The sequence below is a fragment of the Echiichthys vipera genome (assembly GCF_963691815.1).
Source record: "Echiichthys vipera genome assembly, chromosome: 9".
Lineage (NCBI taxonomy): Eukaryota > Metazoa > Chordata > Actinopteri > Perciformes > Trachinidae > Echiichthys > Echiichthys vipera.
The window spans coordinates 27753204-27780733 of record NC_139834.1 but is presented as its reverse complement, the minus strand read 5'-3'; the positions used below and the strand labels follow the sequence as shown (position 1 = coordinate 27780733).

General features: G+C 40.8%; 1 protein-coding gene across 2 annotated transcripts; it reads right to left on the bottom strand.

Annotated features, from left to right (window-relative positions):
* Positions 1-1296: 1296 nt before the first annotated feature.
* LOC310952241 (carbohydrate sulfotransferase 11-like) lies at positions 1297-15741 on the bottom strand. 2 transcript variants are annotated; one of them, XM_083920799.1, is made up of 4 exons: positions 15297-15741; positions 3929-4005; positions 2666-2830; positions 1297-2086 (listed from the first exon to the last, which is right to left on the bottom strand). In XM_083920799.1, exons 1-4 carry the CDS (start codon positions 15388-15390, stop codon positions 1403-1405), a joined length of 1020 nt encoding a protein of 339 aa, XP_083776925.1. In that variant the 5' UTR covers positions 15391-15741; the 3' UTR covers positions 1297-1402. The 2 variants fall into 2 exon arrangements, with proteins under 2 accessions (XP_083776925.1, XP_083776926.1); XM_083920800.1 differs by having other exon boundaries at positions 2666-2827.
* Positions 15742-27530: the final 11789 nt, after the last annotated feature.

Below are 27530 nucleotides of genomic sequence, written 5' to 3'. Positions count from 1 at the left end.
GCAGAGTTCCCTTTAAAATCTAAGACTGTATGAAGACATTTATTAAACGGATATTTTGGCAGTAGAGACCCTTAATAAACAATTCTGTTACATTAACCTCTGTAATATTCTTAAGGTACATTCCATCACATTTGCTGAACAAGGCCCTGCAGTGGAGATGCCTGTAGGTGGATTAACCCTTGCATGTGCCTGCATTCATGCTTACAAGGGGAGCTCTGACCAGGGGTAGTGCTGGGCTGGACCCAGCCCCGACCACAGCTATGTGGTTGTTTGTTCAGCCTACCTGCCCGGAGCTAAATACAGACAGTGATAGAGGTGGGATGGCAGCAAACTTTTACTGGAATTAAGGAGTGGCTGCAAGTTTCCCTGGAAATTACTCAGATGTACATTTAAGATCAGGTGTCAACAAGTGCTAAGACCAGTTAGACAAGACAAGCCTTGGGAATGGTTCTGAACCAGGGCTTTGTCATAGAAGTAGAAAGGGAAAAAAAGTAGGAGTAGGAGGATTTTTGAATTGTCTAGAAGATTTCTATTTGGCATACGTTTGTGTGCAGAAGCCAAGAAAGCATGTTACAAACAAAAAACACTCACTCAAGTAGAAACCCTTCCCTTCTTTCATATAAAATGAATTTCACAAGATCAAGAGCCCAAATCTTAACTAACACACACACACACGCACACATTTCCATAACAATAAATACTTTATGCACTGACAAACATAAATAAATGCCATCCAGAGATATTCTACTGTGCTTTGAATCAATCTGTGGTTTTCAGTTTCAGTCAGCACATTCACCTGTATACCTTCATTGCAAGAGGAGAACCTGCTCCTCAGAAGTGTGATGTTAATTCATGGCTCATTAGTTCTCAGAAGAAGAAGCCATGGGAGAGCTTTTACTGTAGTGGGTACCGCAGGGATGCTTGGGAGCATACTTTGCCAACCACGGCTTGCTCAATTTAACAAAGTAACTTCTAAGTAAGAAATGGTTATCAGGTGAATACAAAATAAATACTGAATTCTAGCTGAACCTAAAGCTAGGGCAGAAGGGCCTGTTTGTAAAGACAGTTCATGTGTTACTTGCAAATTCAAACACATTTTGGGAACAACCCATCTGTATTCTGTTCTGCGAACGTCAACACAACAAACAAGCTGGCAAATATGGCCGATGCCTGATGGATTACAGCGCGAACTGTCTTTTCTTCTCAGGAAGAAACATGGTCCCATTTACAATGTTCCAGTCACTGAAACCAAAACATACAGTCATTCTCCAAAGCTGTTATTGTTGGAGGGTCATAATGACAAGTCAGTGCTTGTGATGGACCACTCCAGGCAGGGATGATAATTGTCCATAGCAACCAAAAAGTGCAAAATGGCACTAACAGTCAGTCTTTTCTCTGCCCCTCATCGAGTCCTGAGGTACTCTGGTGTGGAGTAGTTGAAGAGCAGGAAGTCCATTCGATACAGATTGAAAAGCTTCTTCTGGTAGAAAGGACTGATATGCTTAAAGAAGCGTGCTGCCATGTTGCCATCAGTCCTGGTGCTTTTACCAGACGTTGGAAATTGAAGTGTCCCTTCCACTCCAGCCAACCTGAGCACAGCCTGAGCATCTGGCTCCAGAGTCTCGTACTTCCCCACTACGTCGTAGTGGATCAGACAAGGGTGGCAGAGGGAGTACACCCGCTCCCAGTGCTCATTGAAAGGTTCCTCTCGTTGGGTGCGCGGGTCCACGAGGTACTGGACAAACTCGTGGAAAGAAACATCATTCCCTTTCTCCAGTGCTTCATGCTCTGGGTCGGGCCGGTGCCGGCGAATGATCTTCGTCCCGTAACGCTTGTGGAAAGCGGTGTTGTAGCTACGGGTGAACTTGTTGCGGTAGGCGGACACCAAGCGCTCAAAGGGCTCCCGCACGAAGATAAACTTGAGGTAGCTGCGGAGACGTTGGTTGATCTCAGGGACTGAGAACTCCGAAAGTGTGCGGAGGTTACCTGCCACGTGGGCCTCATTTGCTGGGATGGCGAGGGGGTCGGTGTAGCGGCCGTCACTGGTGAGGACCATAAGGACACGCTTCCAATTGGTGCAGGCTACCTGGATATGATAAAAGAGATTTTCTTTCATGACAAAACACACATTCATACATGGAGATAAGTGAGAGCTGCAGTTTTTATAGACTGCAATAACAAGAAACATGCATCTCAGCAGTCTGGTCTATAAATACATCAACTGAATATGATTTTAATCACAAAGTCTGACACTGTTGAAGCCGTAAGATAGAATAGAAGCCAATTGTGCCCCCTACTCCCTTCCTTGTCAACAGGAAGTACAATGTTGCCATAGATTCAGTGACTTCCACTGTGCTACAACTTCAGCAGTGTTTGATTTTGAGCCTATATTTGTTTACATTTTGGCACGTTAGCACCAGCATATGTCAAATAAGCTATTTGCCGTCCCTGTTGGCAGTATACTCTTGGCTGTACATACAACTCTCAGTGCATTACCTTCACATTGAAGTTCTGGAATTAATTTTTAGTGTTTCTAAGTGGATTCTTGGGTCTTAATTTGTGATGGACATTGGGGAAGATATTCCTGCTGGTGAGACACACCTCACAGTTTGAAAACCTCTGGTCTAGAACATCAGCTGCACTACTTAATCTCATTGTAACTAACCTTTGGTACATAGCAGTAAATGAGGCTGTGTTTATCGTCGACAATGAGGTGTTTGAGATCCTCAGGTGAAAGCACATGGCGCTTCCTCGTGTGGCTCAGACACGCCTGCTCCAACAGCTCCCTGCGACCATGGAGGGACCTCTGAGCTGCCAACAGCTCCAGCTGCTTGCAGGGATGTGGTCAGGGCAATGCAGGACCAGTGAAAGAATGGCCGATTAAGCGAAAAAGCAGAAACAGAAAGACCTTTTTAAAAAATGGAACCAAAGCAACTCATATGACCATTGTAATTATACAAGAGCAAAACAACAGTTTGTTTATAAAAAGACAAATTCAGGTGACTTTTAATATTTTGAGAGAAGAATATTTCTCCTTTATCTTAAAATATCTTTCAAAAAAACAACAGTTACAAAGCAACACTATCTATAACCTATCTCTATCACTATCTAACTCTAGCGACGTTTCTGGCCAAATGGCAAATATTATCGCTCTCTTTTCACTCTGTTTTACATTGTCTCCCACCTCTTGAGAAAAATATCTCGCTCTTTAGCTGCTAAATGCGCAACAATGCCCACCAGCTAGCTGCTAACTGTGTCCGTCAGAGGTTTGGTGCTGAGTAGATAGTGTACAGTGAGTTTGTACAGTACTGCTGCAAGCCGGACATCTAAACATCATGCTAAAACTCACTGTTGATCAGAATATACACATACAAGTAATGTGACTCTTTGCAGGAAGAAATAGCCATACAGCAAGGACAACAGAACCGGACAGAGAGTAGGAAGTAGGAAAAATAAACATACAGCTATTATGTACATTAAGTCGAGCCGAAAGGAGCTGAAGATTTGATAAATAGTCCTCTGAAGGTTCATCATTACGTAAGACCCATTTCACAGTCACAGTCATTTGATACATCGTGATTGTAAAAATACTGTATGTAGTCGTTATGATATATGACAGCTGTTTTCATCAAGGGACTTGATGACCCCTCAACTTTGTAGAATTGTAAAGACATTTCAGACTGGACCAACGTGGTAGACTAAACAAACAACTGATTACTATCCATAAGGCCATGCTGCTGTAGCACTGCCAAAAACTAGCATGCAGGGATTGTAAATCATTAATTCATTCATCTTCAACCGCTTGTCCCTATCGGGGTCCCGGGGGACTGGAGCCGATCCCAGCTGACATGTCTTCAGTAATTATTCAATCATTCAATAGAACATCAAACATCAAATAGATGTTGTATGTGTCTGATTGTGCTCTAACCTGGTCTCCATTGTAGAGGGTCTGCAGTGGACTTCTCCTGCTTTTCCCTGGTTTGCTGTCTGTCTTCACACCAGGTTCTACAGTGAGAAAGACAAATCAAATCACATGTTGACTGCCATTCACCATTTAATAGAAGAGTTCTGCTTCTATAATATCTCACTCACATTCACTTTTTTACAGGATTTAGGTGAAAGTGTGAAATGGGTAACCCCACACTAAATCAGAACATATTGCGTGTTATGTGTCAACAAAATATGTAATTTAAGTCTGACCACATTCTCAAAGCAATTTCAGTCAAAAGCAACTGGAATTTCAACTGGAACTCAAATTGCTTTAAGGATAACAATGAAGATGGACAAATGAGAATATTCACAGGCTTTCTGACCACATTACTTTTGTTCATAAGCCTGTATATAGGTCACTAATGAGAACCCCCTTTTTTATGTGTCATGCATTTGCACGGAGGTTTAAATTACACTCTGAAGATGTCCATAGAGTTATAGGGAGGGCCAGTCGGAGCCAACTTTCCAACCCTTCTCTGGTTCTGCCTCTGTCATGACGTGATCCTCCCTCCTTTCATTTATAGACTCTATAAGAACAGCGTGTTCCTTACAAAACTTTCTCTCCCCTTTAGATCTCTCTTTTGCTCCTGCTGCAACTATTTTTACATATGGGTGTTGAGCTTTAAGAAAGCTGTCCATTGCAAATTAACTGGAGGTCAACATACAAAACCAAATTGGAGATCACACACCTATGAGATTTTTTTTTCACATTACACCAAACAATAATGAATATGCATCACTAATTAGCTGTGTGTTAGAACAACGCCTGGCTGCACAACATGTATGTGTAATGATGGAGCTGCTGGAGGCTCTGCTAGTCTGAGGAAGTTGAAATATCTAGTTGGAGACCTTGTTATCGTCTCTCCCCCCTCCTCCAGCCTCTGTAAACACATCTGCCCTCTCCTTCCATCCCCCACTCCCATCCCCCTCCTCTCCTGCTCCCACCCAGGGCTGATGGCAGTCGCTGTTTGGGTCTGCAGCAAATGGTACTGTGCAAGAAAAGTGATTTGTTTTGCACACATGGCTCAACAATGCACAGTGTTGCTTTACATCTTACACAAAGCTGGAATGAGATGGAGGTGGAGAGGTGGGGAATGTGCTTTATGTACTGTATGTCAGCATGAGGAAATCTCCTTGAAAGAAGACCTATGGAATGATGGGAAAATGCCATACCATCATATGGAAAGCATATCAGTTTGCAAAAAAAAAGGGACGTTGAAGGGTTGAAGGGCTATGCTATGCAACCATGGAACCCACAAAGAGAAAGAGCCTTATTCTCGCTCACTGTTTCTCTTCTTTCTGCTGAGTTTACATTAAACAAATAACTGAACTTTTACTGTTTTGAGATGACACCCATATGTAATAAATCTGTATCAGCTTAGGTTTCCACTGTCATGAAAAACATCATAAAGTCAAGTTCAAGATTAAGATCAAACTGTAAATCTGATCTGCTTCCTGCTATTTTGAGGAAGCAGAAAACAGAAAAAGGAGAACAGCTGCTGTACTGGGGACTGAAAAAATATAGTAAAACATGTAGTATGAGAGGATCTGAGACAGACAGTGAGACTGAGACTGCCGTGATGCAGCCTCTCCCTGTCCCGACTCTCTGCCTGAGCTCAGATGAATCACTAAAATCCTCTACTTCCTCTGGGTGAATCTCTGCCACATCATCTGATCACGCAGAGATAGACATCAAAGTCTCGCTGGACCATGTTGAAAGCTTTACTGGCTACATATACAAACCACATTTTAGGCCATGTATGGATACAGAGTACACACAGTTACATCTAATTTATATATGCTTTTTTATGCATATGAAGAAGTATTTACACAATGTGTTTTTTACTCTTACAGTGTCAAAGCTACGCTGTCAGGGTATATTGTTAAGGAGAAAGGGAGATGAATGCTTTACAGAGGTCACAGAAACAGCAGCGTAATGCATCCCAGAGGTTTGAAAAATATATCCTCGCCATGCATAGGAATCGGACAGTCTAACATCCAGGTAGAACTGAATATAATGAATGAGGTGCCTAAGCCCTCGGTCAACAGCACTGCAGTTCACATCTTAAGCAGCTAAGCCCTCCACAAACTCAGGACGCTTCCTCAGGAAGCTGGGAAGTAGGTCAAGAGACACTTGTGGAGGCTCTACACATATTAATGATTTATTGTCTGTTTTCAAGTATGAACACAGCATGATGAAGCAGACGCATAGAAGTGATTCACCCATAATATCAAGGGGAAGACAGGAAAAGGGCAAAGTATATAAAGAACTAGTTTGTCAACTTGCCTAAAATGTTCCTAAAACAGTCCTGAAACTTGAAGCTGCTATAACCGTTTCAAAGATCAAGTTGTGGTTTAAAGCAACACAATAATACATTAAACATTCTAGGAGGCTGCTTTCACTACAGTTCGAACATCTGTCTTGAGTGATCCGATCAAGTGGACAGCTTTAAGTACTTGTGTTCACACCTCGCAGCAGCAAGAGTCTCCACACATCTCGCATCACCTAACAGCTAAAACACTGAATTATGTGTGGTTTCCCCTCATAATCAGCAGCACTGAGATCTAAAAATGGGCTGACTGTCAGTTTTGGTAAGTCACATTCGATTTGCTTAACACGTCAATCCTCTTCCACTGCCGTACACCAATCTCATGCACCGCTGCTTAGCAAAATAAACAGTAATAAGCAAAATAAGCAGAGGCCTATATCAATAAGAATCATTATGATGCTACATGCTTGTGCTGTTTTGTTTTTTCAGACATGTCACTGGATCCAGTTAAGATTGTTCTACTGATCCTGTCTCGTTCATTTTAAGAGCCTTTATAAAACGTCTCGATGTCTACTGATACCACAATACACCAGCCGGCCTAGAAGCTCTCTTCCATTAGCAGTGCTATCTTTTGCTGTGTATAAAAAGGTAAACTCAGGAATGCTTTTCTTATCCTTTATAATGCATCAAAGCTTTCACCTGCACAATCAGTGTTTTCTCTGTTCAATGGAAAACTACATGAAGAGGCTACTCTACTCTAAACATCATAAACCACATCTGTTTCTGCATCACACGCTCTATCACATCCACCAGAAAAACCACTACTTCCTCTCAGACCCAGGAAGTGACACAATGCTGACAGTTAGCGAAGAGTAGAAGAGGCCCCAGACTTACTACACACAAAAGCAAGCCCATGTTGAACTTGGGTCCGTCTGGTTTAACAGCCTGTCAGGCGTTAGAAGCAGTGCTGATGTTATGTTCACAGAGAAACAAGGTTCCATTAAGCCTGTTTACCCGTCTGCATGGTTATAAACAGAAAGCACTATCTCGTGTCTAACCAGCTGACAGAAGGTTAATGACGAAGTTGGTTAAGATGTATACTAAAATGCTTTCATTGCGTGTGGACCTGATGCATCCAAACTTTTTGTTAATAGTATTTAATATTTTTATTTTGTATTTTTATCAAGAGCAGCGTAATCTCCGTACTATGCTGTCGGTAGATAAGGTTCCTCGTTTTTGAAAAACCGCTTCCCCTCTGTGATCATGATAAACGGCAAAGAAGATCCTGTGGCATCAAGAATGTAAATATTCACTTAAAGAGGTAAAATTACACTTAATTGCGCTTGAAATGAAGCCCTGCCTTTATGAGGGCCATGTAATGGAAGTTTCCATGAGCGGAAAGAAAACCACGAGGCATATAAAAGTCAGTTTCACTGTACAACCGAAAGTGACTGAATCACAAATTCACAAAGCAACTAAAGGCCGGAAGAGACACTGGGGTTATCAGGAGTAACAAGGCCGACACACTGTTCGTTTTGGGTTTAGCTTGATTTAAAGGTGTCACACCATCCACATGCTAAGAGCTGCACACGGCCGTAATTAGACCAACAACATGATGTTTACGATCAGTGATGTCCTCACTGATTTTAATCTCCCTCTTACATTTGAAATGCTACAGAAACATCCCTGTAACATATTTATGGTTTAACTTACATCAACCAACTAATTTCTCACTTCAGAAAGTTGCACATCAATTAATAGGATAAAATATATCTGCAACCCCCTCCTATTAGCGTGAACATTATAAGGAATATGAGTTCACTCAGCTTAGACATGAAGGTAGAGAGGCTACCGTCAATTAGTTTGGCTTATTATTCACCACTGTATAAGTACAGCATGCATACTCGGGCCAGGATGATAGAAGTCAACTGGGACGAAGTCACCTCTGTACCTCTTATGCTTGTAGGCTTACTAATAGAGCTGGAATATGTCTAACATTTTATTATCATTTATTTTTGTATCAGACGATTCTCACAATAAAAATCTAATTCCCATAAGCTTTAAAATTCCCCAGTAGTAGATCCAGAACAGCAAAAATGACAATGAATAATAACAATCTTCACTACCAGAATAAATCCAGTATACTGTAAATGTCTACCGCGTGTATCTGGGGTCAGTGGATTTCACTGACTGATTTACACAGTGGATTAATTAATGTAATTTATTTTATTATAATAAATAAAACGCAACCTACTGAAAACTGAAAAAAAGACATAACATATATTCAAAATATAAAAATAATACATAAAAGTAAATTAGACAAGAATGAATTGGATCAAATGTGTTGTAGTGTACTCATCTCATCTCATCAGGGGTCGGGTTTGCGGGGGCAGCAGCTTTAGCAGGGGCCCCCATCTTCCCTTTCCCGGGTCACATTAACCAGCTCTTCAAAAGGTCCTAACAACAACAATTTGGCAAACTACTGTTTATTCAACATATCCCAGTCAGTAAATCAGCGAAAACAGGAAGGCATGACCTGGATTCATGACACAAGACAAAACAAGAGCATCATTGTGAAACAGGATGTGGCCCAATACTCGCTTTATCTCATTTATCTTGTTTTCATAATCGTTGAAAAGCCAAAAGCGTAATTGAAAATAAAAATGGGATTAAGCGCTCGGCCTTAATGGATCACAGCCAACTGGCGAAAGAACACATGACAATCACTAGCAGTGCTACTGGTTTACACTAGCAGTGAGATCAGAGGCACAGTCTGACCGGACCGCTATGCACAGAAACCACAGCATCATCTTCAATCTTCACTGTTCACTCATTGAATCCGTACTCACTTTCAATATCTCAGTCTGGTAAACTTGCACGTATAGTTAATCAGGCCGGCAAAATAATTGGCTCTCCCCAAACCCCCCCCACCACAACTGTACACCCGGTCAGTACTCAGGAAAGCCAATACAATCACGCAGGACCCCACCCACCACCTCCACCAATCCTTTGACTTACTTCCATAAGGTCGACGCTTCAAGGTCCCGTTGGCACAAAAAAACATCTATAAAAGATATTTTATCCCCACTGCCGTCACCACAACGAACAGTCACAAATAGGCAACGTATCTCACTCCACTCATTCGACCCCTTTGCACTGCTTGCATCTTTTGGCATTTATGTATTGTCATGGATTGGGACTGTCTGTTTTGTATGTATTTATTTATTTATTTAATAAAGTTTGTCTTATCTTATCTTATCTTATCAACTACGTTAGACACAAGCCTCCAGCTCTTGTCTTTGCATACAAATCCACTTATGCTTTAGTGCTTCCCTTTTTGAAAACAGTCTTTAATGTTAGCAGTTTTAAAAAGTGGTCAGCCAGAAGGCGTAACGATTTACAAGACAGAGCATGTTAGGATATTAACAAATTGACTTTTGATACAGCCGACATAGAGGGGTAGAATAAACAGCCAGCAGGTGAAGCATGTGGTGTACAGCACTCTCTAAACAGCTGTCGGCATTGTGGGGGACCTTGAAGGCATCACAAGAGTCTTTGTTTGTTTCACAACAGCTGCAGTGATATCAAAGGCAGCTGATAAGTGGCAACGTGCATGCATCAACATGAATTAGCGCTGGTGTGTGCAGTTAAATTACACGCTGTGTGTATGAACAAGTTTGTGTGTGTGCGGTGTGAACAAGGGTGTTTGTGGGTAAATATGTGTGTTCAATGGCAAACCTAACAGTCTGACTCTGGGTGGGCAAGACACATTAGGGCAGGCCATGATGTTGCCTCTGTTTAGAGTTGTGAACTAGAATCCATCACTGTCAGAAGAACCAGCGGAGCAGACTCTGCTTTTGTGAACTAGAGTGTACAGCATCACTTCTATCTGGCAAAAACAATCTCCAAACACCTGTCACCCATCTGTGGCAGCTTATTTTTTGAATTCAGCTCAGTTTTGATCAGCGCGTGTGTGACAAGAGTTGTGACAGAACACTCAAGACCCAAAACAGTGGCACGGTGTAAAGGAGAACCGCTTCTTTAAAATGTGTTATTCGGATGCTGTGAGCATTACAGCTTGATCGGACAATTCACTATTGTCTCTATTAGCTGGGAAAGACAGAGACGAGTGTTCCCACCCTCTAGCATGTGAAGCCGTGCCCAGCAAATGAAGCGGAAATGTTGGAGAGGGTGTATGCAGAGCAAACAGCACCGTGAACAGAGAATATGTTCATGGTTGAGAAATTGTGAGTCTACCAAGAGTGAACCTCAGTCACAAGTCCTGGTTCTCCTTACGGACAACATTTATCAGTTAGGTTCCCGAGCCAGGACGCAAACTAAACATGACAAACAGCCATGTGATATCATAAAATCATATGATATTATAACAAATATACAACTATGATGAGTGTACGGGTTGATTAAAGAGTGGCAAAATGTGAAATTTGATGCAAAGAGTAAGTTTGGTTTCGGTGCTCGGGGTGATGAATGGTTTCCCTCTGTCACACAACAGAGCTGAACACTTTAGAAATATGACTGGTAGCACAAGTGCGGATTACATTTATCTTATAAACGCTGACAAGTTCAGACTACCTTTGACAAGTGCACATACTGCACACCACTCTTCCATGCTTGGCTCGGATACTTGGCATCGTGACACGTGCTCTCAAACGACACAAACAACGACACTGCCGAGTCAATGCAACCACATAAAAGAGAGTCTGGGAGGAAATAGAAACTGGGTGTTCATCTATATATTTACCCAAATTATGATGCATTTAAAAGGAGAGGATGACTGAAAATAGCACACGTCAGGGGATTTGCAGTTCATCAGAAAAGGGAGGATCTTTTGAGGAAATCAAGTAGTGATGGTAGAATCACTCAGCAAGACTATTATTTGCCAAAATTAGGGGTGTAATGGTACACTAAAGTTACGGTTCGGTACATTCCTTGGTTTAGAAGGTACGGTACGGTACAGGATGATACGGTTCATAAATTAAGGGGGGATATGAAAAAAACTGCTTGGTTGTCAGAATTAAAATGAGTTTAATTAGTAAACAGTTAAACACAACCGTTTGAAACATACAAATATAATGTATAAGAAATATTTTAAAAAATACTGCTGCAGTTTTCTCCGGGTTCTACGGTTTCCTCCCACAGTCCAAAGATATGCTTGTGTTAGGTTAATTGGTGACTCTAAATTGCCCGTAGGTGTGAATGGTTGTCTGTCTCTGTTCGTCTCTATGTGCCCTGCGTTAGACTGGCGTCATGTCCAGGGTGTACCCCCCCTCACGCCCAATGTCAGCTGGGATTGGCTCCAGCCCCCCCGCGACCCCGACAGGGAAAAGCGGTTGAAGATGAATGAATGAATGAATGAATTCTCTAATAAATAAAATACGTTTTAAATAATTGTAACTGCAGCATTAACCTCAGTTATGGCATTTACCTGTTCTGAATTCACAGGTAGGGGTTGTTGAAATAGTGTCGGCAGCTGGGTTTGAACAGCAACGGTGATAGTAACACTTGGATTGTGAAGTGCCTGTACTGTGACAGTTCGGTACGAATACGTGTATCGTTACACCCCTAGCCAAAATCCAGCTGATGAATATGCACCGGATTTGCATTTAATTGTCGACACATCTTTAACAGCAATGATCTCACTGTAACATAAGCTAAGAAAAAGCTGTGCCTTACTGCTGAAATTAAACTACCTCGCCCACAAAGGAATTACAACTAAAGCTCAAAATAAAGTGAAATAACTGAATCTCACAAACTCAGATTTTCGAAATAAATGAACAGTTAATAGAGCTGTAAATAAATCTGTCCTGACTTCCCTAATGAGTTTATAATAGCACACTAAATAGGACTCATGTTTTCCTGAGGGCCAAAATCCAGGGTGTTGGCACAGGAAGTCAGACAATAGAAGGACAACAATAATATGCACTGTGCTTCCTGTCCTGTATTGGACTGTAAGCTTAATTAGGAGATCTGGTTTTGAGGACAAGTGAAGTGGAAACATGAGGGCATTTTAAAATCACATCTACAGTAGAACACTTGCATTCAACTGAAACGTGCATGGCATCCTTCATACTATCTGATTTTTGTAGTATTCATCCGTCTGTGCAGCAGTGGCAAGTATAAATCTAGGAAGTATCAGAATCCTTAAGGAAAAAGTGGTATTGAAACATCTCTAACTTTTTGATACAATAACCATAGTTTGGGGTGCGCCATAATAATGGCAGGGCTCGACCATAACAGTTGCCAGATTGACACAGGCAGCTATTTTGAGAAATTGGAAACCAATGATTGGCCTTTTTTTAACATATAAAAAAACAGGGACAGCAAAACCTGCACCAAAATATTTGTTTGTAGCTATTTGCTTAAGAGACTATAGCAAAGCAATTTCAGTAATTCAAGTCCAACTAACCCGTCAATATCACATAAAATGTGCAACTGATTCAACGGACAAAGAACCAGACGCACCTGAGGGAAAAACAGTAAAGATAATTTGCAAATGTTTGGGTCTTCTATCTTAAAATATAAGATCACCATAAATGGCAAACATATTTCCAGTTTGGGCAACCAAATGCTAATGCCTGCCACTTTTAAAAATTAGTGTGGACCCCTGCGTGTTTAAGATATTTCCATGAAGTGTGACAGCCTATGATTTTTCTACTCTACTACTATAACATCAGAGGTGTTGATGTCAGGTCTCAATCTAAAGATCTCTTTCAAAAGTCACCCTGAGGTTTTGAAGTGTTGTTAGTGAAGTATATGCAGATCGAGAGGATAATTTTCTCTCAAGTTGTATTCATTATAGTTTCTACAATTATAAATAAGGTTTGGACAGAAACTGATTTGGACCGGTCAATCTTCGTTCCTACCCTCACCTATGGTCATGAAAGCTGGGTCATGACCAAAAGAACGAGGTCGCAGGTACAAGCGGCCGTAATGGGTTTTCTCAGGAGGGTGGCTGGAGTCTCCCTTAGAGATAGGGTGAGAAGTTCAGCCATCCGTGAGGAACTCGGAGTAGAGCCGCTGCTCCTTTCCGTTGAAAGGAGCCAGTTGAGGTGGTTCGGGCATCTAGTAAGGATGCCCCCTGAACGCCTTCCTAGGGAGGTGTTCCAGGCACGTCCAGCTGGGAGGAGGCCTTGCGGAAGACCCAGGACTAGATGGAGAGATTATATCTCCACACTGGCCTGGGAATGCCTCGGGATCTCCCAGTTAGAGCTGGTTAATGTGGCCCGGGAAAGGGAAGTTTGGGGTTCCCTGCTGAAGCTGCTGCCCCCGCGGCCCGACCCCGGATAAGAGGTTGAAGATGAGATGAGATGGTTCACCATCACAAATGGTTAAACATGCAACAAACAAGGATTAAATCTTTTTTTTTTTTTCTCATTTGGGCAAATTTTATTTAAAGTAATGAAACATACTGCAACGTATTATTCTAGATGAGGGCTACTGGCTGGTTATTTCTGTCTTGCTTCACTTTACTTTGCTCCAGACGGATTGAAACAGCGTAGAACTGAGAAATTAAAGGGAATGGAAATAACCGGGATGGTACAGAACTAAACATGACATTCGGTGTTGGTTTTTTAAATCGTCTAGATACACAGTAATTAAGGAAGCCCTGCGCTTGACATCCTCTCTAGTGTGGCTCTAACATGCTTTTCATGTGGGCCGTCTACTGGTGGGACTGTAAAGCAGACAAGCCCGAACAGGACAGTCTATAGGGGTAATATACACCTAGTTGGTGGAGGGGGGTCGGAGTGCTTTAGTGTGTAGCTTGTATGTTTGGCTACATGTAGCTTGTGAGTCTGTCAGCATATATTCCGTGTGCGGTGCTCTGTAAAAGGTGATTTATTGCTTTTGGTTGTGTGGGGCGTGTGCCGGAGACAATCCTGGGGAAGTTATGGGTGTAATGATGCTTTTTAGTGTTCTACTATTTCTTGATTATTATCTTTTGTATGTCACAAATGACAAATGCAGATGATTCAGTATACCTTAATGTTTTCTCTGTCAACAAAAGCCAACATGACACGTACATGATCAAGCTCCTTCTGCCTTAACGTCACCAAAAACTGTTCACTGGTTCCTCCTGTCTGCACCAATCTACTTCTGCATTCGTCCGTTCTTTACACTCCACATGGGAAACATTTCAAATGCTCTTTGACCCACTCCTATATCCACAAATCAATCATCCCAACCTCTCTTTTTCCCTTTCTCTCTGACTCATCTCCCTAGGAGTCTGCAGTCCCCGGGGTGCCAAACTGCTTTTCAATGTCTAGTTCAGGGCTTCTTCTTTTTTTCAACTTTAAGTGTGAGGATGTGCAGGAGCCCTCAACGTTACTCATAATATATTTGTCAAGGAGCTTCTGATGTGCTGACTTTGTTTAACTTTAGTACAGGACTCAGCCCAGGAAAAAAAGGTAGAGGAGAGGTAAGAAGAGGAGGGTTAAAGCTGAGGAATGCAGGGGGTCTCTAGGAAGGGGGGCTTTGAGAACATTAGCTCACAGTGAGCTTATTCATACTTCATTTCTTTCATTTCTTTCTGTCTCAACACACAGCCTGCTTCACACATGCATAGTAACACACACACACACACACACACACACACACACTTGGCAACACTGGTACACAAGTGTACCAGTGTTGCCAACTGCGTCCAAAAGATTGTACAACTACAATCTAACATCCACTAGTTATTAATTGTATGTCATTTGTAGGTAGAAGTGTTAGATCCAACTGTATTATTCCTATAGCAACTTATTATTTTGACAACCATAAATCCAGTGTGCCATGATACAAATATGTATAAGTAAAACACAACCCCAGACAAGATGGTATGGGATAACTACAGTTATACTTTCTTTATGGGCACTACTCTGTATAGCGTCATCTAAAGCTGTATTGCTGATGCATTAAGCTATACATTATACATTTTATTTAAGCTATATACTATTACCGTAGTAGTACTATTACTACTATTATTATTATTTCTTTTTGTTGGCAAGAAGCAGAGTATGAGTGTGGTCGTACCTGGCTTGGTGATGCTCTGAAAGTAAAGCACGAGTACGAAGAGCGAGCCGAGGCACGTCGCCAGGAGCAGGCGTCCTCCTCTGGGCATCCTCATGCTGAAGCCCGGCTCTGCTGGTGGAGCGCCCGTCCCCTTATCGCCGCCTCGACCACACGGTTCATGCGAGACCAACCGGCGGAGGATGCGAGACTCCCCGAGGAATTAGGAGCCCATTCATTAAGTGGCGGAGACCGAAAAACACCCAATAGCCCATGCGGGAATAACGTCAGCGGGACTAGTGAACGGCACAGCAATTAGCCATTGATTTCAACCGTTTTTTTGATAACGTTAAATTGATAATGATGACAAATTAAGCAAGGTCACCTTAGTTAAAGCATTACATTAAAGTTACGCTGATATGAGAAGCTCTAAAGCCAAATAAAAAGGTATAAATAAACAGTTTTGCTCCCCCTCGGCTCTCGTTGCCGGTGGTGTCTTGAGTTTGTCGAAACTACACAAACTTCGTCGCCAAACATGGACGGGGCACCGTGCCATGACGTCACACCCACCCCTCTCTCTCTCTCTCCCTCGAGCCCTCTCCTCGATTGCGTGTTGCGTTTGCGGACTGTCGGAAATATCCATTCTTGACTGAAAAGGTGGTATTTTCCATGTGCAGTTTGCTCAACGGTTAGGAGTTGTGTTTAGCATCAACAAGAAATATTTGTCATCACTTTCTGGTTAACGTCCCTGCCCCCACTGTAACCTTATGGACTATTTCGGAAGCATGGATTTCTAATGGACCTTTAATTACCATTAAATAGTATAAAGTGAGAACCAGCTTAGATAGGTTTTCACTTAGCTAGGCTACAACAGGTTAGCTTAATTGCTAGCAAAAAATTCCAGTTGGGGATGCTTGTCACATTGTCCTCAGAGTCGGTCGTCACTGTGTCACTGATGGTGAGTGATGGACAGAAGGATGAGTATTGTTGTTTTTTGTAAAATAAAATAAAATAAAACACATTGACTTAGAATAAATGACACTTGCAAATAACATTAACTCACCATGAACAGTACAATACATATCAACCAAACATAAACATATACAATATCCAAATATACACCTCCCATAAATATTGCTCAGAGAAAAGCACTAAATGTACACACTCAGCCCCCTAAGCACAAAACAGGCGGGTTTTCGGTTTGTTATCGACTTGTTTTTGGTTTGTTTTCGGCGTGTTTTTGGCTTGTTTTCAGCGTGTTTTCGTTTTGTTTTGGACTTGTTTTTGGTTTGTTTTCGGCGTGTTTTTGCCTTGTTTTCGGCGTGTTTTCGGTTTGTTTTCGACTAGTTTCAGGCGTGTTTTTGGTTTGTTTTCGACTTGTTTTTGGTTTGTTTTCGACTTGTTTTTGGTTTGTTTTCGACTTGTTTTCAGTTTGTTTTCGACTTGTTTTCAGTTTGTTTTCGACTTGTTTTCGGCGTATTTTTGGTTTGTTTTCAACATGTTTTTGGTTTGTTTTCGACTTGTTTCCAGCGTGTTTTTGGTTTGTTTTTACTTGTTTTCGACTTGTTAATACTACTATACAATAGAAATATGTGTTAGATTATTGCAATGAGATTAAAATGATTTAAAGATTGCCTCCACCTTTTATTTTTCCTTAGACAACCAACCCCATAGTGTGTAATCTCCACCCGGACTATTTCGGACGCACGGACTTCCGAGGAGCATTAAAGGCACCATTGCAGTCTTCACAATACAGTGTGCACAGAAACACAGATTTCATGTGAACACAATGAACAATTATCATAAACACACATTGTATTTTACATAAAATGTAAAAGAAATAAGACTTGACATGAAAAGTAGAGACAACATAAATCTATACATACAACAGCAAACTGTCAATGGGAGATATAAACTTAAGCACGTAGCCTTTTATGCAGCTTAAATAGTAGATTTTAATGTGTTTTAACCAATCATGTGATGAGGTTTTAACAGAGTTCTTGCTTGTCACAATAATAGAAACAGAGTCCAAGTGATACTGTAATTCAACACAGAACATACAGATATTTAGAGTGATCTGAAGCACGCTTGCTTTTAAGTTTGATAGAATTGTTGCAGTCCACATCCTGTCTCATTCAACAGCCGTCTGCTAAATTACGCTGGCAATAAGATCATTCATGAAATGAAAAAAAATTGTAGCCACATGAGACTTCCAGACTAATGAACATAAACAAAATAAACAAACGAAACACACACAATATGGACACCAATTTGAACAGCTTACCTTTTAAGTTCTATTTAAACTTGCTGATTGCAAACCTAGCTAAAGGGGAAAGCAGCGTGCATATCTTGTGTCACTGTTGGACACTTGATGGCTGTTGTAGCCTGCTGATACAGTTTATTCTGGGTTCTTGGTGTCACTCAGCATGTTAATTCGGTTCTAGGCTAGCACCGTCATGCAGCGTGAGATAATAGACCTGCTCACATTCACACTGCACCTTCCATCAAAGTCAAATTTTGGGCTACTGAAGATTTTTAATACCAACACACATTATGTAAAGTAGGCAACAGTTACATTTGCATAACTTTTGTGTGCAGGACTAACTGTGTTTTCTGAAAACTTAAACTGCATCGTCTGGGCATGTTCAAATTCTAGTCTGCTGAATTTTCTCTATACATTTAATTTCCTGCCTGTCTTTTTTCGTACAAGAGACAAAATACCTTTCTGAGCAGGAGCACATTCCTACAAGCCAGGTCAGAGAAGTTATTGCAGCGTTGAACTCAAGCGATCACATGTCATGACTACAGGGGAAAGTTTTTGACTAATGGTAGCACATTACCAATGGGGGATGATAACAAATATATCAAGTCACGGGACAACTGAAAACACAGTTATGGCCTAAAACAATCCAAGAAGATTGCATATTTCAGAAAGTTGGATATAGAGATTGTCTTCGTTGCTTATCTTTCCTTAATCAACAGTATGCTGTCATGTGTAACGACCCACACCATACACTCACAGCATTATATCATGCCATGGTTCTAGTTAATGTATACAGCATATTTCATATAACAGAGACATACCCCGTATAATTCACATAAGAAAAATTACATTTCCATAAACAGAAATATTACATTGTTCTAGTTGATTGCTGTCACCCTCACACAAGTTTAAACATTTAAACGTTGATCGTGCTATTGACTATAGAAAACCTGTGTTTTAAAAAGTGCATTTAATAATAATAATAATAATGCCGTAGCACTAAGAGTTTCTTGAAAACTGTGTGGGTACCAGATTTCATAATTACATTTATAGAAAAAGAATGGTCCAACATCCTACTCAATATAAAGTGCATGTCATGTGATGTTAGCACTAGGTTAATTTAATTATTAACAGAACGTATTAGACGCCCTCTGGACTTTATAGGGTTAGGGTTAAAAGTGATCCCAGGTTCTGGAAGTGCCCTGATGACGGCACATTACCTCATGTCTTATGGTACTGCCCCAAGAAACGGGACTTTTGGTCATCATTACACAACTATATCCAGAAAACCTTTGGTCAGGAAGTTCCCTTTTGCATTCGTTTATGACACTGAGTAGCACAACTTCCTCTATATGTACCGATGGGTCCAGACCCTATCATGCTGGATAGGAGGCTGCTTGTTCAACAATGGAAGTCAGCTTACTCACCACCAGTAATAGACTGGCAAAATCTGTTTGCTAGGGGGGCAGTATATGAACCAGTAAACCAGTATCCTTCTATTTGCTGGGGGGGAAAGAACGGTAATTTTTGAAATTGGAGAGATTTATTTTCTATATAAATGGACCTTAACAACAAACCCAGGGCTTAAATAAATACTAATTTGCCCACCTGGTCCCAATATTGACGCAATTGTTCCTTTTTTTTGCTAATTAATTGTCCTGGTCTGCTGTTTTTAGTTTTATGGGTGTATATTGTCCTTAACTGTCAAAATTTATACATCATAATTCCTACAACATGTAATGTCTCTTTGGTTTCTTAGCAACACTTAACAGAGATCTGAGACCTATGAGAGGCTCAATTGGTGATGACTTGGCAAATGATGTGGTTGTTTGGACCAAAGTTTGCTTTTACCACATAATTCTCACCAACAGATGGTTTACTGCCCACCCACTGGGTGTTGAGCTACTACTTTTCACTGTGAAAGTTCCTCATAGACCGAGGACGTGGAGTATCGTCACCAGTCCCCTGACTGGTAATGCTAGCAATGGCTGCTGCTTGTGGACAGGGGATGTTATATTCATCTGCCTGAGTTAAATGGCTTTTAAATGTAGGAGGAAATACATCATCATATTTTAGCTTTCGTGTTATAATATCTGACAGCGACATGAATGTAGTCAGCTATATCTATATTTTGTCTCATGGGGTCTCACCATGGCAACCGTTATCTGGGTTACATTGATGCTCATAGCCCAATAAGTATTTATGTCATTGTCATTGATAGATTCATATAATTTGTAAGTTAAGCATTATGAGTAAGTTGAGGTCCTATGGTGTTTGCTACGCATTATAAACCACTTCATGGTTGCACTTTTGGTTGTGAATGATGTGAATTAAACCCATGTGCAGCGAAATTGTTCGATATTCTGGTTTATTTGCTTTCTTTCTGTGTGTAGACGAGAAAATCACTCTGTGTTTTGACTTGGAGCTAGAAAAAGGCGTAAATTCACTTTTAGCTCAGCAAAAAGAGTGGAAGCAGGCGGAGCTATCTCTTGCCTGGCTCTGTCCAAAGATGAAAAACTACAACATGTCATTTTTACATTCCAGTTTGTGTACAGATTAAACAGACAAGTTAAAATGTGTTGATTACCTTTAGAGGTGTCCTTTTTAGACAGATTTTCAACCCTGGAATTAACCATGCTACTTGCTTCCAATCTTTATGCTAATAGGTAATTGCATTGTCTACCCTTGTGTGTTAGATTTTTATATATTCAACTAAATTGACTGATACAGAATAGACTAAGTGAGTCATCGAGGACCTGGAACTCACAATAGTGCTGTGAAAAGCCATTTTCATTAATATGAATAATTTGAGAATGATTAAGAGGGCTTTGATTTTGGCAGGCTTTCATGATTCAGGTTAGCAAGATCTATTTTTGGCTTCCAAAGAAACACCTGACAGAAAAACATTGGGACCTATGCTGTATACTGTACCATTAGAGTCCCAAAGGAGACTGTTAAGCTGTGCATATACTGTACAATTTTGGAAATGTTGTTGTTTGATTCCAACTCATACAAGCAAATTGTCTGTGATGTAAAGCCAAAGCTCAAGAGTTATATGCTAACACTGTTCGGTCTGATGATCAATCCACGACTCAGTGTTTAACAATGGATGTGTAAAATAGACTTTTGTCATGTTGGCCCTACACATCCAGACGCTCTGTTTGCACAAAAAGTGCTGACTGTGGGGAATCGACTTGTCGCTCTCCTTCCCCTTCAAAAAAACCTGATAGCTGACCAAATTTTTGACACATCAGAAATTCATCCGAACATCAGGAGCAGTCGATCAGGTCAAGATGGCTCCTCCTTCCCCTCTGTACACTGCATGGCAACCAATGCCTAGTGAAGTTGAAATTTGGTCCAACTCCAAAACCCGTTCTGTAGCTAAAAAGTCGGGTCAGAAACGGGCTCAAATCGTTAAGTGTATGTGAAGCTTAATCTTCAACGTACAGTATGCTTTGAGTGTAGCAACCCTCAAAGCTGCCGATCATATAAATAACTGGATGTCCAGTGTTCTTCACTTGCAATTATCTTGTCAAAATGCCACTACAACAAAGATACGCTGACATCGATTATACATTTTTATTGCAGTGTTGATGTGATAAATATATGTTCTCCTGGGGAGATTTTGTCAACAGAAAGCCCATTCTTTTCTTATGGATGTTGATTTTCTTCAGGTCAATCCCTGTGTTAATTATAATGTATAAAGTCTCCCCTCTGAATAACTATACTATCTATGCTGTACCTCGTACAACAATGTCAATACCAATTTAGAAAAAGGAAGGCCAAAATGATAAATACTGATTTCAGGTAAATAAATGTATCCCAGTCTTAAAATGTATTTCATTTGTGACTGATGGAACTGCAGGGAACTAATCGTTTGCAGTTTTCCTTCTAAAATGTGCTGTAGACCTGTAGTTAGCGGTTAACTTCATTACCATCCTTTGATCTCATATGGTTTTCAGTTTGTGGTGCTGGGATGGGCTGGGACAACTGGCCTAGTTTGGAGACATCCCCTGTAAAACTGAAAAAAAACAATAATAGGGCCCTAAAACATGCCACACAACATGAGGAGACGTTTTCATGGACATGAACACGTTTTCAAGGCTTGAAAGAGTTTTAATCAGAAGCCTTAGAGGCCAGCCTATAATACACCAACTGTATAATATCAACGTCAGACAACCATGTCAAATCAAATGCATCAGGTCACATTAATAAAAAAAAAACCTGCAAGATTTTGGTATTAAACATTACACTGCTGACTGCGCTTTTCTGTCGGCATATATGCTGTCATTTGATGCTGCTCGCAAAGCAAGTCCAAACCAGCTTCTTGTATAGCCCTTACCACATTTCCAGTCTCATAAGGCTGCCCATAATACGAAAACAATAAGTGAAAATGACCCTACCTCAATAAATTCTTCAACCCTCTGATTCAAAGTGAGAGCAAGCAAAAACTCCCACAAAAACTCCAAGACATGAGCAACCTTGCTTGTACTTTAATGTTCACTGTGGGATTAGCATGTGCCTTTTAAATGCATGCAACCCACTAATCTAGGCAACATCAATGCAACCACAAGATTCTGCCTATCTCAACATGTTACATGTAGGGGTGCTCTGCTGCACATGTAATCACAATGACCTGGGTTCAATCCACAGTCTATAGTTCAAACCCAACCAGAGTCTTTGTTGTTTGCCATATGCCTGGCTGAGCTTAAATCGGTCCGATAAGGGTTAAAACCCTACCAAAACATACCAGTACTGTAGCTCTACACATCAAAATTAGCTCACTGCAGCAAATGAATAGATATATTAAAGTTTTTAACGTGAATTGGTCACATCTGGCCTATACCAGGTCAGATTTGTGTGATCTAGAGGCCAGATGAGGTAAAATAGCAGACGAATCTGCCAAACATTTTCATTTGTTCTGGCAGATAGGTCTGGCCCCTCTCCCATTTAGACAGATTTCTGGTGGCTTCACATTATTTTATATAGGCAAATTTCAACTGTTTATCTCATATAGGGCGAGTTTAAGATGATGGCTGACATGTCACTGTCCAGTCTGTTCAACACAGTTTTTCAGACTCAAAAAACTCAGAACAAACAAAACTAGAGAGCACTGATCAAATATGACTCAATATTCTGTTACTGTGTTGCATATTTCTCGCATAAAAAGTTTCAGAAACACATTTCAGACCACTGTTTAACTTACATTTGAGAAAGTTTGGGACCTGGCCCCCATTGTGTTTCACTGACCAGTTTCGTTGATTGGTACGTAGGGTTGGGAATCGCGAGCCGGTTCCTATTTGGAACTAGCTCCAAGTGGTCAGTTCAATCTGAATTGTAGACATCTACATTTAATCAATTCCTCTATTGATGCCAGACGTTCCTGTGTCACAGCATACAAAGTATTCCGGCTACATCGACATAGATGATAGTTTTCATTTTTAGAGATACCGCTCCAATAGCAGCTCTCGCTCTCAACCCAACAAATGTATTTAGCCATTTAGTAGCAGAGTAGGGCAGGACATGGCTGCACGAAGAGAAGACATCCAGCACTCAGCTGAAAGCACTTGAGTGCTGGAGGGCAGCAGAGCATGCCTGATAATCAGGGACCTGTAGCCAGATTAAAAGTGTTCTGTGGAAACAGAAAAATGATGAGATGTGTCATGTGTATCTTTCTCTCGCTTTGTCCAGACTAAAGACAAGGAGAGCCGGCTGCCGGCTGCAGCCACACCATGCCCAAAGAGGTTAACCTCTTTCCCGTACCGTCTCACTGTGAGGCAAAGCCCCCTTGTGGCAAAAATCGGGATAACGCTCCAAACATTAATGTTAACAACAAAAAAAAAAAAAATAAGGCTCTGTTACAGGTTAATACATAGTCAAATTATACCACATACACAACATTAAATCACATAATGTGACCACACATTGCTTGGCATCACTTTAACATTCAAGCCACAATAAAGTTATAATCTAAGTTTTTTGTACTTTTACTTCCAATACTTAAGAGCATTTAATATCAGAAAATACATTTTGATACTTATATTTATAGTAAATATCTGATACTTTAAGACTATTACTCAAGTCATATTCTAAAAGGTGACTAACTTCTTCCAAAGTCATTTTCTGCTAAGATACTTGTACTTGTACTCAAGTATTGCTTTCAAGTACTTTATGCAAGACTGCTATTTAGATACCTTATAGACAAATAGGACAGGACTTGTCTCCCCTGCACAAAAGGCATTTAGGATTTCTCCGGGGATGCCAGGCTGGTAAAATACATCAAGTCATAAGAAAGAACCAAAGGTTAGAGAAAAATCTGAAAATAGGCCAGGAGCATAACATGGTGGGGCAATGGCCCCATCTCCACTTTCTGCTCCTTTACTTCTGGCGCCTCTCCTTGGGTCACAGCCATCTTTGAAATCAGCCTTAATTTTGATCTCAACTACAAACCTGTAAAGTTTTGTGACTGTATCTTACATGGTTATTGGGCCAGGGGTGTAAAGTGGGGAGGTCAAGACCCTTGCTTGGATAACACACATTTTTGATGTGGACTTAATTTTAACCTGAACTACATACCTCTAAAGTTTCAGTATTGTATCTTGCATGGTTGTGACGCCATTATGGAGGAAAAAATCTGCCCGTAGAATAAGAGACAGACAGACAGACAGAGAGGCAGACAGACATAACACCTAGCAAAAATCACCAAACTCTGTGGTGGTTTATGTGGTAATTTCCGCTACAGTAGGTGTCTCAAGAACCACATTTTTCCATGACACACATCATTTTATAGAACAGAAGTTTTTCCCCCTCATATTCCCCTAGTGATCATTATGTGACCCATTCATCTTATAACCTTTTGTTGGGGCTCTGACTCCCAGGTTAGGAACAACTGTTTTAGCTAACACTGCTGTGACATTTGATTTCTTCCCCCTCTCTCTGCTTCAGGCCGTTTAGGATATTATTGGACTGTGAAAAACGTATTAAACCATTACTTGCACCATGGAAAGCATGAATCACTGTTTGTTTGAGTGCGTGCACACACTAATTTCCTTTCAAGTGTTATGGCTGTAATGATACATGTTAAACACTGCAAAAGAAGAAATTAAGCAAACAGCATCTTGGATGCTGGTGCTAAGGAAGCTTAGGGAATTTCTGTAGAAGGCTTCATAAACTTGTGTGTTTATAACTTATAGATAAGTGCCAAAATAGAGCTGACCAGCACCACATCTTAATAAGGTGTTGTACTTTTATAAGTTGCCAAAACACCTTCAGTATGTGTCTGAAACTCAGCTGGAGACAATCCCTCCACAAACCATGACATCAACTAATGTTTTGTTGATTCAGTTCAATTCAACTTTATTTATAGTGCAAGATCATAACAAAAGTTATCTCAGGACGCTTTACAGAGTTGGTAAAGACCACACTCTATGACTTATTTGTGATTTACATAGACCCAAAGATTCCACCATTGAGGACGGCAGCAACGAAAACCTTTCCAATTGATGACGTCGGAAATGACTGTCTCTCAAGTCACATCAGATTCTCCCTGAAGTGTTCAGCTGGGTGAAGACCTGAGGGTCACCCAACCATTTGTTGACCATTTGTGGCCCCTGCAGATTAGGGGTAAAAGGTTCTTAGTAAAAACACAGAATGGCCCTGTGTTTCCCTGTCCTTTGAAGAAGTGGGAGTATGAATGTATGGAGGATTTGTTGGGGAGGTTGCATTTTGGTAAATACTTTATGTCTGACAGATTGACTGTGTAATTATTGTAGACATGTGTAAGACTGTGCAGGTGGTAGAGGCAAATGTCTCCTATTATATGCAAGACGTGACTCATGAAGATTTATTAAAGCAAACTGAGTGGGACCAGATATTAAATTTTGTTATTTTCAATTGCTACTTGTTCAAGTTATTCACAATTTCCATCTGACAAGTTTCTTTCCTTGTCATAACAAAATAATTCATGATCATAAACAAGCAGGTTGTCTTCTGAAATGTTTGATCTTGACATTACCTGATTGTGAATTGATTTGACCGTGAATGATCAAGAATCACAAATTATTTATTTTATGTGATCACAAAAAGAAAGAAAACAGGTCTTCCCTGGCTTCCCATACTTGCCAAACTAGCCTACAAAGTATAGGTATTTTAGGCCCAATACCTTTTGGGGAAGGTATAGTATATAACACCCTCCGAAATTAGCCTGCTGCTGCTCATCTGTCTGTCCTATTCCTCCTTCTCTTCTTCATTTGGTGACGGTAGACTGTTAATGATATCATTGCAGCGGCTAGCAGGAATTTGCCTGTGCCTCACTCACTGCTGCTGGCAGACTACAGTTAGCAAGCAAAGTAGCCTCCTAGCGATGAGGAAGTGAGGTAGAGGGACTCGCTGCTATGCGTCCTTGTGATTGGATGCTATGTGAAAATATGGCTGACAACTTTAAGTGGCAGTGCTTTCACGAGCATTGTGTTGCAAAAACTTCACATTTCTGAGGAGTTTCTGGTTCAAAGTGAAGTTAAAAGTCCGCTTCCTGGGAGCCAATATCGACGGGCTGTACACATGCAGCGTTTTGTGCGCCCTCAAATTTATTGTTCTTAATGTAAATGTGTGAAAGGCACGCTCATGCAAGCTCATGCATGGCATGTATGCACCTATTTTTCTGGCGCTTTCAGGGTGCAACAGCCACGCTCTGAGTGAAACAACATTCAACTTTTGGTATGCAATAGTGCAAAGGCAGTAATAGAGGCAGCATGTGTATGGCTCCTAACACTAGCAAGCGGATTCCGTCAGCCTTTCATTACATAATATGAGCTGAACAAATTTGTCCCCCACCTGGTGACAGCAATGGGCTTGCCTATGCTGTGACAAGAGCATGAATGACACCAATTGTTAAATTTTACTTAAGTGGCTGGCTAGTTAGCTAATATCTATAAATGGCAGTTGCAGATGCTGCATTTGCTCATGTGATCAATCAAACAGCAACATACAGTACACTTACCTCTGGACCAATCACTGTACAAAGTGCCTCATGTGCTTGGAGAGTACCTACTTTTTTTTAGCTCCTAAGAAGGAACTGAAAAAGTTCCTCAAAACATACTTGCGGTTGAATAAAAAAAAACAACTATGAAAGTAAGAAAAATCCAAAATATATAAATATCTGAAAAGGCCTTATGTTAAGGAGGGAAAGGTTCCTACTTGACCACTTTTTTTCAGTGGTGTTTCCAGATGTTTCTAGCTGCAGAGACCCAAGTCAGGTGCTGATTTATGCAGGGGTGACATGAAGTATTTGCATGCAAACACATGTACATTGAAATAACTCTATTTGATTCTGATGGGATGTCTTTTAGAGGCTGTAGTCAGCTCAGTTAGATGTTTGTTGAATGCCCTAGATTTCTAGTTTGTGGTTGTAAAGTTACACAAGGCTGTGATTATCCTCGCAAAAGGTCATTTTAAACAGTGAGCTCAACTTTCATAAAAATGGTCTCACTACAATGAAAAGGTTACTACGGGCACTAACATCATCACACATGAATACAATTGGGCTCAGTGAATCCATAAGAGCCTTAACTTTCCAGTCATACCCAATTCATGCAATTCCAAGAATGTTTAGGGAACCCCAGTAAAGTCTGTAAAGTAGAGACTTGTGGATACCCATGAAGCATATTCTTTTCAGATATCTTTTGGTCAAAGGTCAAGCAACCCCTTAAAAAAATGGCCATAGCAGTTTTTCCTTTTCCACTTTTGAGTGTTATTTAGCCCCGTTCCTGACAAGCTAGCATAAAATGGTTGGTATCAATGAATTTCTTGTATCGTATAGTTTCTTCATTAACTCTACCTTTAAGCTACAGCCTCTTAAAGACGCTCCTGCGGATCTTTTACCGAAGCTTAGGTGGTCAATCAGATTTTAGATTTCAGGGATGGCTCAGGATGCCCCGGAAACACCCTAGAAATGCCACTGGAACACAGGTTCAACATTTATGTGTGTAACAGTGCAG